This window comes from Hippocampus comes, unplaced genomic scaffold (assembly GCF_001891065.2).
Source record: "Hippocampus comes isolate QL1 unplaced genomic scaffold, H_comes_QL1_v1.1 scaffold200, whole genome shotgun sequence".
Classification (NCBI taxonomy): Eukaryota; Metazoa; Chordata; class Actinopteri; order Syngnathiformes; family Syngnathidae; genus Hippocampus; species Hippocampus comes.
The window spans coordinates 203425-217657 of NW_017805460.1; the positions used below are offsets into that span (position 1 = coordinate 203425).

The window sequence follows — 14233 nt, forward strand, 5'->3', positions numbered from 1 at the left end:
GCTCATTTTTGCCCCAAGCGGGATTCGAACCACCGTCTCCCGTACACCAAACCGATGCCTTACCAACTGAGCTATCCAGCTCATATATATATATATATATATATATATATGTTTTTTAACGTATTTTATGTATTGTATTTTACATGTTAGCTGGTAATCAAGAGGGTTAGACAAGAGAAAAAAAAAACATTTGAGGGATTACTCAAAAGCTATTTTTCTAAAGTTGAGGTTACATGTAGCCTCAGGGCAAGTTCAATTTACACAATTTAGTATTTCTGAATTTTGAGCATATTATTTAAAATGTCATGGGGGGAGAGGGGTCCAAAAGTGACCTTTAAATATGGTCAGAGTAAAGCGAATATCACCAGCATCCATTAATTTCCCTATTTTTTTCACATGCACTGATTCAACTGCAACTCTCACATCACAGCACAAATAACAGTAATACAGACAATGTGGTTTTATTGTGAGCTGACTAAGGGAAATTGAAGTAAATAAGTGCAATTGTCAATGTTGCAGACCAAATTTAAAGCAGGTTCGCAGCTCCCTACTCAGCAGCATATTACACAAATGTAGGAGATACTGCCTTCTTGAACTAAATTAATGCATATCGTGAGATTTTCTATGAGGCTGGATGTATCAATCTAATTGTTTGGAGATCTTGATTTAAAAAAAAAACAATCAAATGAAAAAACACGAACATTTTAAAATAATAACACTAAGATTTCTTAATGAAATTGGCTGGTGAGCATTCAAATTTGAAGCGCCACCACACTGAAATAACCTACCTCCTTCTCTGAGATCAATAACCAATTTTCACATGTTCAAAATGTCTTTACCAATAATTGTCAAACATGCTGCTCTTGTATTTGATTTATATTTTCTGCTGGACACATTTAATCTGAATATACACTATCTTCTTGCATTTCAAACGTGGACAAAGCATGGCCTGAGGTCATATCCGGCCCATCCACAGTCTCTAATTAGCCCTCACAGTGACCATGAAGTCAAAATTAAATGTAAACTATGTGGCGCTTTTATTCTGAAAGGTGTGCCTTTATTTATTTTATGAGCACACGTGCGGATGCATGTAGAAGCTAGGTCGTAAGCAAGAGCTACAACTTGTGTCTGACGTGATGTTTTACAGTTTTCTTATATTTATCAACGTTTCTGACTCCTCTAAAAACCATTTGCCAAAAAGAGACTCACAAAAATTACAACAGTGTTCCTAATGCTAACAACATTATTTCCCGCGCGGCGGAGAGAAGATGGCCAAAAATGTTTGGCCTGAGAATACACAAATCTACACATACTGATAAATCAACATTATACATCACTAAATAATATACTTCTCACTTATGTATAAATGTGTGTGTGCTGAATAGGGGTATGTTTCAACAAGGCAGGTTTAGTGATAACTGAGAGTCTGTTAACCCTAAAATGAAGGAAACGATGAGTTTTCCATTTCAAAAAGTGAGGTAACTCAAACCAGAGGAAGAAGGGTAAAGTAACTCAAACCTGTTTCAGAGAGAGAGGTAACTTAAGCTCTCGGTCAGTTACCGCAGAAAGTCTTATGAACCTAACTTGGTCGAGACCAGATTTTTCTCAATAAACCTCAAGTTTCTTTCAGTGTTCGCCCCCTTTCAGGGCCACACTGTCATGATTCTGTTTTTGTGTGTCTCCAGCAAGTGGCAGAGAAGGACTTTCCCTTCAGTATGCACACCTGCTGCACACCTTAATTAGCCATGTATTTCAGGACTGGCAAGCTGTCAAGCCTTCGTCGGATTATTCTTCATCTTGTTCATGACGTTGTCTCCAAGTGTTGAATTCTCAAGACATTCTTTCTGATTCATGCTACGTACGTTCTTGCCTCGTTCTTGCATTTTGATTTTGTTGTGTAAGTATAGTCTCTTTTTTTTTTTTTTTCTACGACAAGCTCTTTATGTTATACTTTCTTTGACTTTCATAAGTGTTTTTGGTTTGACTTGTTTTTCCTGTTTTTTGTAACCAGTGTCATTTGTTGTACCGGTAATTTGTTCGGTTTTAGGTGAGTAGGTGAGTTTTGGCGTAGCCTAGTACTGCTGTCTGTCATTTAATTAAAATGAGAGGTCCATTAGGCACAGCAGGTGGAGACAAACATGGCATGTCCTTGTGATAATGATCCCATGGTTGAAAGTTCAGCATGACTGTGCAGAGAATTGAATATTCATCGGGAGATGGTTATGAGACCGCGCAAAAATGTTTTCGTATTTTCAGTCTGTTGTCTTTCTGGGCGGTTCTGTTTCATGACCATCATCTACATACACAAAGTAATCTGCCCTTACATTTGCACCATTACCAATCGGAGTCATGCTCTCACAGCCTAACAGATATTGTATATTGCTCTGCAATATTTTTTGGGTGCAGTATCGGAGATACTGAGGCAACTGTATGCAAGGCCTGCAGAAAAGTGTGTTATGTCGAGGTCTCACCTGTTAAAACAATGTTTATATATTTCATGTCCAGCCGTTGCCAAGTGTCCCTCGGGATTGCACCTAAATGAATTAATCCTTTCATGCACCAAAAATGATAACCTGTAACCTGATAACATGATTGGCTGTCCAATGTAGTAACCGCTGTCCCTGAAAGGGTTAAAATAATAGGCAGCAGTTTCCCCGTTATATTATTGTGACTGCCAAGGACTACATTGAAAGTTATGCATTGAACTGAGCAGAAATGTTCCCCCACGCCATCTCCCTCTCTTTCACAGCTGGAGCGGAGTTGCCCTTTTCCCTGAAAATGTGTTCAAATTCACTGTATGAGCGCATTATTTCCAGTTCTAGTGGGGTGAAAAACACAGCCCTCCTATTCCCCGTGACTCATGGTGCCTCATCGAATCGGGGATCCATGGATGCTGGCTTTTCGTAGTTGTGGTGCACGCGCTTAACTTCAGGTGAAGACACTGCGAGTTGATTCAACTCATTCAAATCCGCTGTTCTGGAACTGGAAACTCAGAGTTTCCCGTCTCAGAGCAGATCATCTCAAGAGTTCAGCGTTGAACACAGTGTTTGTTGGACACTCTTTGCGCTACGAACGGCTAATGGCGTTCAGCGGTTGGTGCAAAAAAGGGATCTTACAATTACAAATACAACAAACAAATGTAAAAATTAAATTTTGATGAGCGAATATAATTTTTTAATCCATAAAATGTATACCATATCGACACACATAGCAATTTATTGAAACAAGACATGTTTTTTTGAAATAATTTTAAAATAACATGGACAAAGTTGAGGGTAGCATGTTTGCTTGGCCCTCAGCAATCGTTCCAGTTTTTCCCTGTGGTCACTTTGCAAAATCAACTGGCCTCCCCTGCCTTACACCACAGTGTTTGCAGTGCTTAGTGTGCCTGAAATTGTGTATGCTCTATGTAAAGTATGTATTATTTTTGCATTGTAATTCTCGAGACTACTTTTTAAAGGTCGTGGTCTCGTCTCGGAATCGAAGGAAGTTTTACTCGTCCTTGTCTTGGTCTCGGACAGAGCAGACTCTGGCTTTTGATTAAAACCAGTCGAGACCAAACTAGTACGACTGTAGTCAGTGAGAAATGCAGAATGCAGGTGCTGTGCTTCCTTCCCGATGTCGCTTGGACTGCCATGCTCCCTGTGCAGTGATAAAGTATGAAGATGACTGGAGAAGCAGGGCTTCCAAAAAATGTGAAAAAATGTCAGAAAACTGTACAGTCATTCCACATCTTCTCCAAAATCATAAGGAGTTCTATTTCTAACCAAAATGTAAACTGAGCACTCATACAAATTGTGTTTTGGATTGTGGAGCAGGATGGTTGTATGTATATGCTGCCTGGCCTGAACCAATTAGCTTATCAACGTTCGTTGCTTCCCTATAAAAGTAGGGAGGAGTGCTCGTGCCCTCCTCTTGCTCACTGGTTTTAAGGTCCGTCTACTTTTTCGCTGGTTTTAAGGTCCGTCTACTTTCGGGTCACCTTGGCTATCCTTCCGCTATGCCAATACAGGTAACGTAGCAGTAACTGCCTCAGTCTTTTAGTGTCAGAGGTAAAGTCAATTTTTGATTTCATTTCAGACATTGAAGTGTTGGACACTCAGCCTTTCAGTGGCTCTTATAGAGGCTCCCTATTACAGGATCAACGCGCTCGCAATTCTGCCTCAACCATTTCATCCGGGTGAGCGGTTGTGCTCTCTTCCTCATCTCCTTTCCGATATGATCCCCAACGCAGCCGATCGGTATGTATGGCTCATGGCCACCTGTCTGTCACCTCTTAACCACATTAAGAAGGAATATTGAGTTAGATTAATTTTTATTCTGTATATTTGTGTTTAGCAGAGACAGATGACAGCGGGCCATATGATCCGGATGCTCCAGAGAGAGTGCTGCTTTTTTTGCTTTGTTTTTGATTCAGTTCAGTCTGATTATTTTTCATTAGTTTCCTGATGGGTGGCACGGTGGTCGACAGGTGAGCATGTCCGCCAAAAAATGCACAGGTGCAATGTTCGCTCTGGCGAAACTGGTACTCCGGTTTCCTCCCACATTCCAAAAACATACATGGCAGGCAAATTGAACACTTTAAATTATCCCGAGATGTGTGACTGAGTGTGAATGGTTGTTTGTCTTTGTGTGTCCTGCGATTGGCTGGCAACCAGTTCAGGGTATCCCCTGCCTAATGCCCGAAGACAGCTGGGATAGGCCCCAGCACGCCTGCGACCCTCGTGAGCGGGGGTCGGCAACACGCGGCTCCAGAGCCGCATGCGGCTCTTTAGCGACACCTAGTGTCTCCCTGGAGCTTTATAAAAAAATGTTTGAAAATGGAAAAAGATTTTGATAGTAGGCTAATATAGCTCAAATAGATATAAATACATGTTGCAGCTCCGAAAAAGGAGAGCTGTGGTGTTGGTTTTTTAAAACGTACACTTTATTTATGTTTTTAACAGTCTCGACAAACGCAGAGATGTCTGCCTCCGACTCCGTGCCTTCTCTCTTCTCGTTCGACTTGAGAGGCGTTCAAAGACAGCCTCCGAAAAACGGAAAGTAATGATCACTTCACTGACACTAAGAAAAGCGAAAATAATGCACCAAAACAAAAAAAAATCAAGCGAGGAAATTACAAAATAAATTCTATGGGGGCGTTTGTAAACACACAACAAAGGAATGAATAACATAAACAATTCTGAGACAGTCCAGTCTCCTACATACATACAGCATGTGTTACCTTCATTGTAAGTTTTAGAGAAAGCTTATATTTTTTGCGGCTCCAGACATATTTGTTTTTTTGTTTTTTTTGTCCTATAAGGCTCTTTCAACATTTTGGGTTGCCAACTCCTGCTCGTGAGGATAAGTGGAATAGAAAATGGATGAATGGATTTCTGTCCTTGTGTAGATTTGAGCGCCTCGATCATTGCCTTCATTTGCCGTGCTTAATGGGGCTTTGGCGGGGGCAGCTGATGCCTCCCTCCTCCGTTGTACTGCATGACACCAAACTGGTGCAACTTTGAGCACGCCTATTTCCAGTTCTTTGTCTCTTGGCTGTTGCTTTTAAATCCTTGTTTTATTTATTTTACAAAAAAGTGTTTTATAACTTGCTGACATTCAGAGCTAACGATGACTTAACAAGTGAGTTTGTGTAGCATTGTCAAAAGCAAGATAACACAATAACAATGAACACCTCAAGTATTAGTTAATCCCCAAGGCGTTACTTGGGAGGTTCTTGTTCAATGGAAACGTTATTCATTACACCCGTAAATGGGTTGAGCTTTAAACACAGCCAACGGGAAATATTTATAGTCTGTAGCGTCCTCTATGTTGGTGCTTCAGCTGCAGAAAGATGATCGTTTGGCTCAGCAATTAACCTGAAAGCGAACAATGTGTTAACTAGTACAAAGTCAATAACACTGTATGAATATGGTCTATCAAATGTATTTAATTACAACTATTGCAGACATTTTATTTTTTAAAGTTAAAGAATATTTTAAGACAATAAAAATATCAGTGCGGGTACTGTTAAAGATTCATTAAAAGCAGTAAATTCAAAGTAACATTTTCATTCAGTTGAAAATAAGTTAATACATTTGGAATACTTGTATGTAATGTGTTCCTCTGGCCTATATAATTGCATGCTTGTTTGCACGAAGAACATACGTGTTTGTTGTTGGAAGTTGTTTTTGTTGCAAACTTGTGATGGGGAAATGAAGCTCAAATTTGTCTCATGAACCAGTTTTTTTTTTGCTGATACCTTTAGATGGCCCAGTTGATTTTCAGAAAGGGGTTTAAGAATTGGCACTGACTGTTTCGACCCACTTGGTTGTGCATTACCGCTATTACAAAACAAAGGAACTGTGGCTAGTGGAAATTCTGAGCATCTAGTAACTCTTGGAAAACCCCAAGCCACAATGGCTGCTGAGCAAAAATGTTAATGTCAAGCCCAGGTTGAGTGCATCAATTTCATGATTCTCAGTATAAAGAAAAACAAAAATGTCAATGTATAATTGGTCATTCTGCTTCTTTTAATCACTGTAAATTTGTAATTTACTGCAGGAGGTTTAAGGGTGACCCATTATGTTTTTAAACTGTTGACATCCATTTCAATAAATGGTGGACTGATACAAATGAAACACACGCTAGATGGAAGTAAGAGCTTAGAGCACCATCTGCAGGAACAAGGTCACATTGCAGCCATGACAGAAGGCCATTTGGTCGCCGGATAGGTGATTTTATTGAAACAAACGTCGTATTTACCCTACATGTTGAGTAACTACACATCGATAAATATACATGCTTGGCCATAATGAAGGCCACTGACTTGAAACACTATGTAATCTTGGCAGCACCAACGGATGTAAAAGTAAAAATCAAAACCTAATTCTTATTAACAGGAGGGTGGATTTTGTTCAAACACTATTCAAGGCATAATTAAGAGCTCTCCAGAAAATGCTTTTTCTTCTCATCTATAGCCATAAAAATCACTTCTCAATCAACCAATCTAGAATACATTTATTCTTGTTTAATGCAGCAATGTAAAATGTATCAACATTATAATCATAATGTTTTTGTGTATGTGGATAGATAGATAGATAGATAGATAGATAGATAGATAGATAGATAGATAGATAGATAGATAGATAGATAGATAGATAGATAGATAGATCACATTGTTTTGGGCTTCATTGATCACATTGATTGGTCACATTGATCGCAATTAAGAAAATTTGCAACCCATTAATTAACTGTTTTTAATTATATCTGCATGCATTTACTTCAGCAATTATTTGAACAATGAACATTAAATCTAAAAATACCATAGCGGACATGTTCAATCAACACTCACTTCAACATAATCAAGACCATTATTCACAATCAGCGAATCATCTCCGATTATACCCATTCCAAATGGTTGTATTAAGCTGAACCTGCATACTACTACAGTATGTTCACAATATTTTTGCTAGGAGTTGAGTAGATGAATGAATGGGGTACATATGAAAAACAAGACAACACATATTTTATAGCATGACCACAAAGCTGTCACAGCCAAGACTTCTTAGTTCGTCCCAACCTGGCCATGTTGGCCAACTTGACCTTCACCTTGTCTGTGTTCTCTGGACTCCTCTTTGAGGTGCATTCCACAGTTGAGTCTGTCTCAAAAGAGATCGCCGGGGCACGTGTGAGCAAACCCCCCGTCTTCTCTTGAGCCATGGCCGATCTGGTCTGCAGAACCAGCTGACCTCTCAGAGAATGCCTGAGTTGAAGCAATAGGGGGTTTTGCTTGGAGTACAGTTTATCCGGATCCTTCTCCTGACTGCAACAGTTGGAGCAGGCTGAGCAGAGGACACGGATAATGTAGACCCAGCCCAGGTAGTGAAGCTCTGCAATGTTGAGCACAAAGCAGCCCAGGCTGATGCTAAACATAAAGTTGAGGAAAATGGTTTTCTCAGTGGCACGGGACACAAAACAGTCTGTGCGAGTTGGGCAGGGGTAGGTCTCGCAACGGAAGAGGTGAGGAACCTCAAAGCCAAATAACAAATACTGGCCCACTAGGAAGGTGATTTCCATGATGGATCGAAGTAACACGTGAAGAATGTAGATGAGTAGAACCTGGTGAGATTGTTCGGTGGGATCTTCTGCGAGTGCACCACGACCCTCCTCCAGGAAGCTTTGTTGCACTCTTTCGCTCTCATCCCAATCATCCCTAAAATGAGGACAGTAAGTCGGCACACCCACCCTCATCGCCTCCTTGCCGTCCTTCTGGTCAGCACCTTGCCTTGAAGACCTTTGCCTTAACACCTGCCCCCGTTGTCCATCCAGCTTCTCATCTTTGGCAATTTTATGCAAAACAAATACGATGTAGAATATCGACGGAGTGGAGACTAGCACAATTTGAAAAACCCAGAACCTCAGATGGGACACAGGTGCAAATGTGTCATAACAGACATTGTTGCATCCAGGCTGCTGGGTATTGCAGGTGAATTTGGACTGCTCATCGTTGTAGACGGCGTCTCCCACCAAGGCTACCAGCAGGATGCGGAAAATGAGCAGCATAGTGAGCCAGATCTTGCCTATCACTGTAGAATGATTCTGGACCTCCGACAGAAAACGCCCAAGAATGGACCAGTCACCCATGACTTGACCTTAGTAAAAAAAAAAAAAAAACAAAGAAACAAAAGCGTAAAACATCTTAACACTCTTTTGTTCCTAAAAAAATATTGTATTGACTCTACACTACACCCCTGTAGAAGTACATCAGTTATGTTCTTGTCTAGTTTGTTTCTATTACCGTACATGATCCGTAAATTACTTCCCTGGGTATTGTCCATTTTTATGTTATTGAAATGTGGAGTGCTAAGTATATGATTTTTTTTTTTTAATTCTTTAAAAATAAAACTTTGAGGAGTTTTCATAACCTTTTGTTTCTGTGTTCTTTGGTTTCAATTGCCCTCATCAAGTTACATTATTTTACCCCAAATGTATGTACAATCGTTATGGGCTGAAATATGTGACACCAGAAACTGAATCTGAATAATATATGGTTGAATTTGAATAGTTAAACTTGAGTGAATGCATTGGAAAACTGAATCTAAGTTACACAAATTGAATTAGCATAGTTTAATTTGAATCTTAACTTTTAAAAACAGAATCTGAATTATACTATTCGAGTTTGAATTCTTCACTGGTAATTTAATACTGTAGGGTTTTTTTCACATTCAGTTTTATATAAATACAAACCCAATTCCAATAAATTTCGGACACTGTCTAAAATTTAAATGAAAACAGAATACAATGCTTTTCAAATCCTTTTCAACCTACAGGTATATTCAATTGAATACACTACAAAGACAAGATACTCAATAATCCAACTCATATACTGTATGTGATCGTTGTTTTTTGCAAATATTTCTCAGTTCGAGTTTGATGTCTGCAACACATTCCATAAACGCTGGGACATGGGCATGTTTACTACTGTGGTACATCACCCTTCCTTTTATACACAATGAGCATTTGGGAACCGAGGACATTTATTGTTGAAGCTTTGTAGGCAGAATTCTTTCCCATTCTTGCTTGATGTACAGCTTCAGTTGCTCACCCATGCAAGGTGTCCTTTGTCAGATTTTGCATTTCATAATGTGCCACACATCTTTAATGGGAGACAGGTCTGGACTGCTGGCATGACACTCTAGAACTCTCACTCTTTTATTACGGACCCATGCTGTTGTAATGTGCAGAATGTGGCTTATAATTGTATTGCCAAAATGAGCAGGGACATCTCTGAAAAATGTGTTGCTTGGATGGCAGCTTCATTTGCTCCAAAACCTGAGTGTACCCTTTTAACATTTATGATGCCTTCACCATGCCACGGGCACTAGCACACCTTCATACCATTCCAGACGCTGACTTTTGAACTGTACGCTGATAACAATCCGAATAGTCCTTTTCCTCTTTGGCCAGAAGGGTACAACAGCCATGACAACTTGAAATGTGAGACCGTCATACCAAAGCACACTTTGCATCAATCCGTCTCATATGAGCTCAGGCCCAGAGAAGCCGGCGGCGTTTCTGGATAGTGCTGATCTATGGCTTTTGCCATGCATGGTAGCGTTTGACCTTGCATTTGTAGATGTAGCGACAAACTATTCAAACTGACAAAGGTTTTCTGAAGTGTTCCAAAGCAAACATGGAAACACAATGATGCCAATTTTTTAATGCAGTGCCACCTGAGTAATCAAAGGTCATGGGCATTCAATGTTTGTTTCTGGTCTTGCCGCTTATGTTTCGAGATTTCTCCAGATTCTCCAGAATCTTTGAATATATTTTGGACTGCAGATGATGAAATCATTTAATACCTTGCAATTGTACATTGTGAAACATAGTTCTTCAACTTTCTGGACTATTTTTACACACAGCTGTTTACACAGTTATGAACCTCAGTCTATCGCAGATGCTCTTTTTGTCACGCAATTATGCTTCACATGCTTCCAATTAACCTATTCACCTGTGGAATGTTCCAAACAGGCATTGTTGTTGTTGTTGTTTTTTTTTTAAGCATTCCACAACTTTCTCAGTCTTTGGTTACTCCGTCCCAGCTTTTTTGGAATGTGTTAGAGACATCAAATTCATAATGAGAGAATGTTTGCAAAAGAACAATAATATACATCATGTTGAACAGGAAATATCTTGTCATTGCAGTGTATTGAAAAGAATATCGTTTGAAAAGGATTTTCAAATCATTGGATTCTCTTTTTAATTTAGATTTTACACAACATCCCAACTCCATTGGAATTGGGGGTTGTAGTTGCTATTTGCAGAAACAGTTATGCTTAACTCGGCAAATCAAATAATGAGTAGCAGAATGAAGGTTTAACTTACCTTCATGTAAGCCCGAACTTTCCCAAGTAAATCCTTGTAACTAAGCTTTGCAATGCATTTTCATGGCTTTTTAAATCTTCAAGTTTGGATGAGATGAATCCCGTTGAGCCTGGTAAGGGAGAATAGGCTGACCACACATAATGAACCAGTCCGTCTGAAACTGGCATTGTGCGGTGTGGCTGCAAAGGCAGGCAATGTACAGTGCAAAACACAATGAGGGGGTTCCTTTTCTGAAAAGCTGGGAATGGTGAAACAGTTCAACAGTGTATGGAACGAGCTGGAAAGAAACAATGCCAGGTTTTGTAAAAGCCCTGTGTTTAGCTGGTAAAATAAAGCTCATACTTTAATTATGTAACTGTATTAAAAACAACTGGGTTTTCAGGATCTACAATATTGTCTATCTGTGTGTTTTCATCCACAGCCACTTAATATACAATTGCAGCATTGGCCATTTGAATAAAGTACTTGTTGTAAATCCAAAGTGATTGTAACGGTGAATATGGTATCAAACTTTATAAGACTGAACAAGACTGATTTGGATCATTTGGCACTGTTATGTGGAGAAGAGGTCTTACACAGATATCAGATTTTTGAAATTTGACAGTTGCTCCAATTCAAACCCTTATCTCACAGGTGTCAAAGTCCCAGCCCTGGGGCCACAGCCGGCCCGCCACATCATTTTAGGTGTCCCACGAAAGCAAATTATCTGTGTCAACTTCCACGATCCTTGCTTAAATCTGTACCGAAATCTCAAATTGTCATACGTAATAAATAACGGTGACATTTTGCAATAATTCCTTTACCCTGATTACACTCACTTGAGCAATAATTTAACAAATACTTGACTGATTTCAAAACTAGTGAGTCATCATTTTTTTTTTTTTGTGTGTGTGTACAAGTAATAATGCGATGTGATGATGAAACATTTGTTCGGTTTCACTGTCTTAACGGCCCTCCGCAGGAAGATATAACTCCAAAGTGGCCTGCAACAAAAATGAGTTTGACACCCCTGACTTACCTGCTTGTCAAGGCCTTTATTGCACAGTCACTTGATATGGAATGCGTCTTTTTTTTCATTTTTGTATATCTTTCGGGCGGCCCGGTGGGCCAGTGGTTAGCGCGTCAACCTCACAGTGCAGAGCTTGTAGGTTCATTCCTGGCTCCGGCCTTCCTGTGGGGAGTTTGCATGTTCTCCCCATGCCTGTGTTGGTTTTCTCTGGGTACTCCGGTTTCCTCCCGCATTCCAAAAAAACATGCATGGCAGGCCGATTGAACACTCTAAACTGTCCCGAAGTGTGGGTGTAGGTACGGAATGTTGTTCGTCTATGTGTGCCCTGCAATTGGCTGGCAACTGGTTCAGGGTGTCTGTCCCCTGCCTACTGCCGGAAGACAGCTGGTGTAGGCTCCAGCATGCCCCACGACCCTTGTGAGAGCAAAGCGGATCAGAAAATGGATGGATGGATGAATTTCTTTCTATAACCATGGTTTGGCAAATTGGGAGACATTATGGACTTATTGGTAAAACAGAACCTAACGGAGGGGAAAAAAAGCACTTCCCGGAAATCAGTATGTTTTTTTTCTCTCCAAGATATTCAACTTTCGTATTTCTCTTTTTTGGATACATAACACAATTTATGTTAATACTCATATCCTTAACTGTACCAAAAACATAACTACAGTGAAATATGTTGTACGCCTCCATGATTTTTAATGCTAGTATTTATTATTATGTTGTTTTATCCATTTGTTTTTTAGTTGTTTAAAAAAAAAAAAACATTACTGGTTAGCACTTTCACTTCCCAATGGTGAGGTTGTGGGTTCAAACCCGGGCTCTGACCTTCCTGTGTGGCGTTTGCATGTTCTCCCCTTTCCTTCCGCATTCCAAAAACATGCATGATAGGTAAATCAAAAACTGAATTGTGTCACATGAGGATCTGAATTTGTCCCAGATGCAAACACAGAAGTCAATGAAAAAGTTTTTATATCCCAAAAAATATGAAGTAACCACACAGAGCAGCGCTGGATGCAGAAGACATGGAAGAAAGCTGAATGTTCTGACAAGAGATCACTGTGCAACTCAATAAATAATGAGACATCAGGCCATGCCCAATCCTCATGGTAGAAGTCCCGGAGGAGGAAAAGGTCAAGGATGAGCGACCTTGAGACCCAGAAACGTTCCTTGCAGCCATTTGAAGGAGCACTGAAATATTGTCCTTATTTGGGACATGTTTTAACAAAGGTAAAAATTGAAAGGCAGGCTAATCTTGTATTTTCACTTCATATTTTTAAATCAAACACCAATAAAGTAGTACCTCACCAGTCAAAAACCTCATTGCCTGGTACAATGACAGAGGCAGTCCTGGCTAGACTTTCTTCCTGGGCAAGCCACCTCTTGTTGCTTCACCAACCCCCATGACAATGAGAAAAGTCATGCAAAAAATGTCTCATAATTTGGTTGGTCTTGCCGGCATGTACAGATTTTGCGCGCAGAGGTGCAGGGTTCGATTCCGGCTCTGGCCTCCCTTTGTGGAGTTTGAATGTTCTCCTTGTGCCTGCGTAGGTTTTCTCCAGGTACTCCAGTTTCCTCCCACATTCCAAAAACATGCATGCCAGGTTAATGGAACATTCTAAATTGTCCCTCGGTGTGAGTGTGAGCGTGGATGGTTTTTCGTCTGTGTGTGCCCTGCAATTGGCTGGCAACCGGTTCAGGGTGTCCCCCGCCGACTGCCCAAAGACAGCTGGGATAGACTCCAGCACCCCCGCGACACTTGTGAGGATAAAGCGGATCGGAAAATGGATGCATGGATAATTCTTCGGTAGGACACTCTAGTGCATTGGTTCTTAATCTTGTTAGAGGTTCCGAACCCAACCAGGTCATATGCACATTCACTGAACCCTTCATTAGTGAAAAATAAAAATGATTTTTTTTTTTACAAATTCAAGATATAAAAAAACACATTCATTAAAAAACTGAAAAAAACTTCAATAACATTTCAAGACATAAGTATACGTTTTTGCACGATGCACAAAATGAACCAGCCAGTGATGGCTAAGCAGGTGTATCACAACTAAATGACATGTTGAGTCGGGTGTGTCACCTCCATGGCGGAGGCTCCGTTGAACCCCTGAGACCGATTCACCGAACCCCTAGGGTTCGATTGAACCCAGGTTAAGAACCACTGCTCGAGTGTTTCTACCACACATGGGTTAACAAAACACTTGTCAGCACCAGAATAATGACTTTTCAGTCTTTTCCCAAACTCCGACACCTCCTCCTGGAGTTCAAGTCTTTGTTAGTGTCATGGGCTGGGCTCAATTATGCGTGCAACTGGGTTGTTCTCACACTGTTTATCGGGACCGAAAC

General features: G+C 40.3%; 1 protein-coding gene across 1 annotated transcript; it reads right to left on the bottom strand.

Moving 5' to 3' along the window:
- Positions 1 to 7106: 7106 nt before the first annotated feature.
- On the bottom strand, positions 7107 to 8685 carry LOC109518658 (gap junction delta-2 protein). The gene has a single exon (XM_019874661.1). It carries the CDS (start codon positions 8626 to 8628, stop codon positions 7534 to 7536), a length of 1095 nt encoding a protein of 364 aa, XP_019730220.1. The 5' UTR covers positions 8629 to 8685; the 3' UTR covers positions 7107 to 7533.
- Between the last annotated feature and the right edge of the window lie 5548 nt (positions 8686 to 14233).

Excerpts from the sequence above, each read along its gene's own strand:
- LOC109518658 (XM_019874661.1), bottom strand. The coding sequence starts at position 8,628 with ATGGGTGACTGGTCCATTCTTGGGCGTTTTCTGTCGGAGGTCCAGAAT.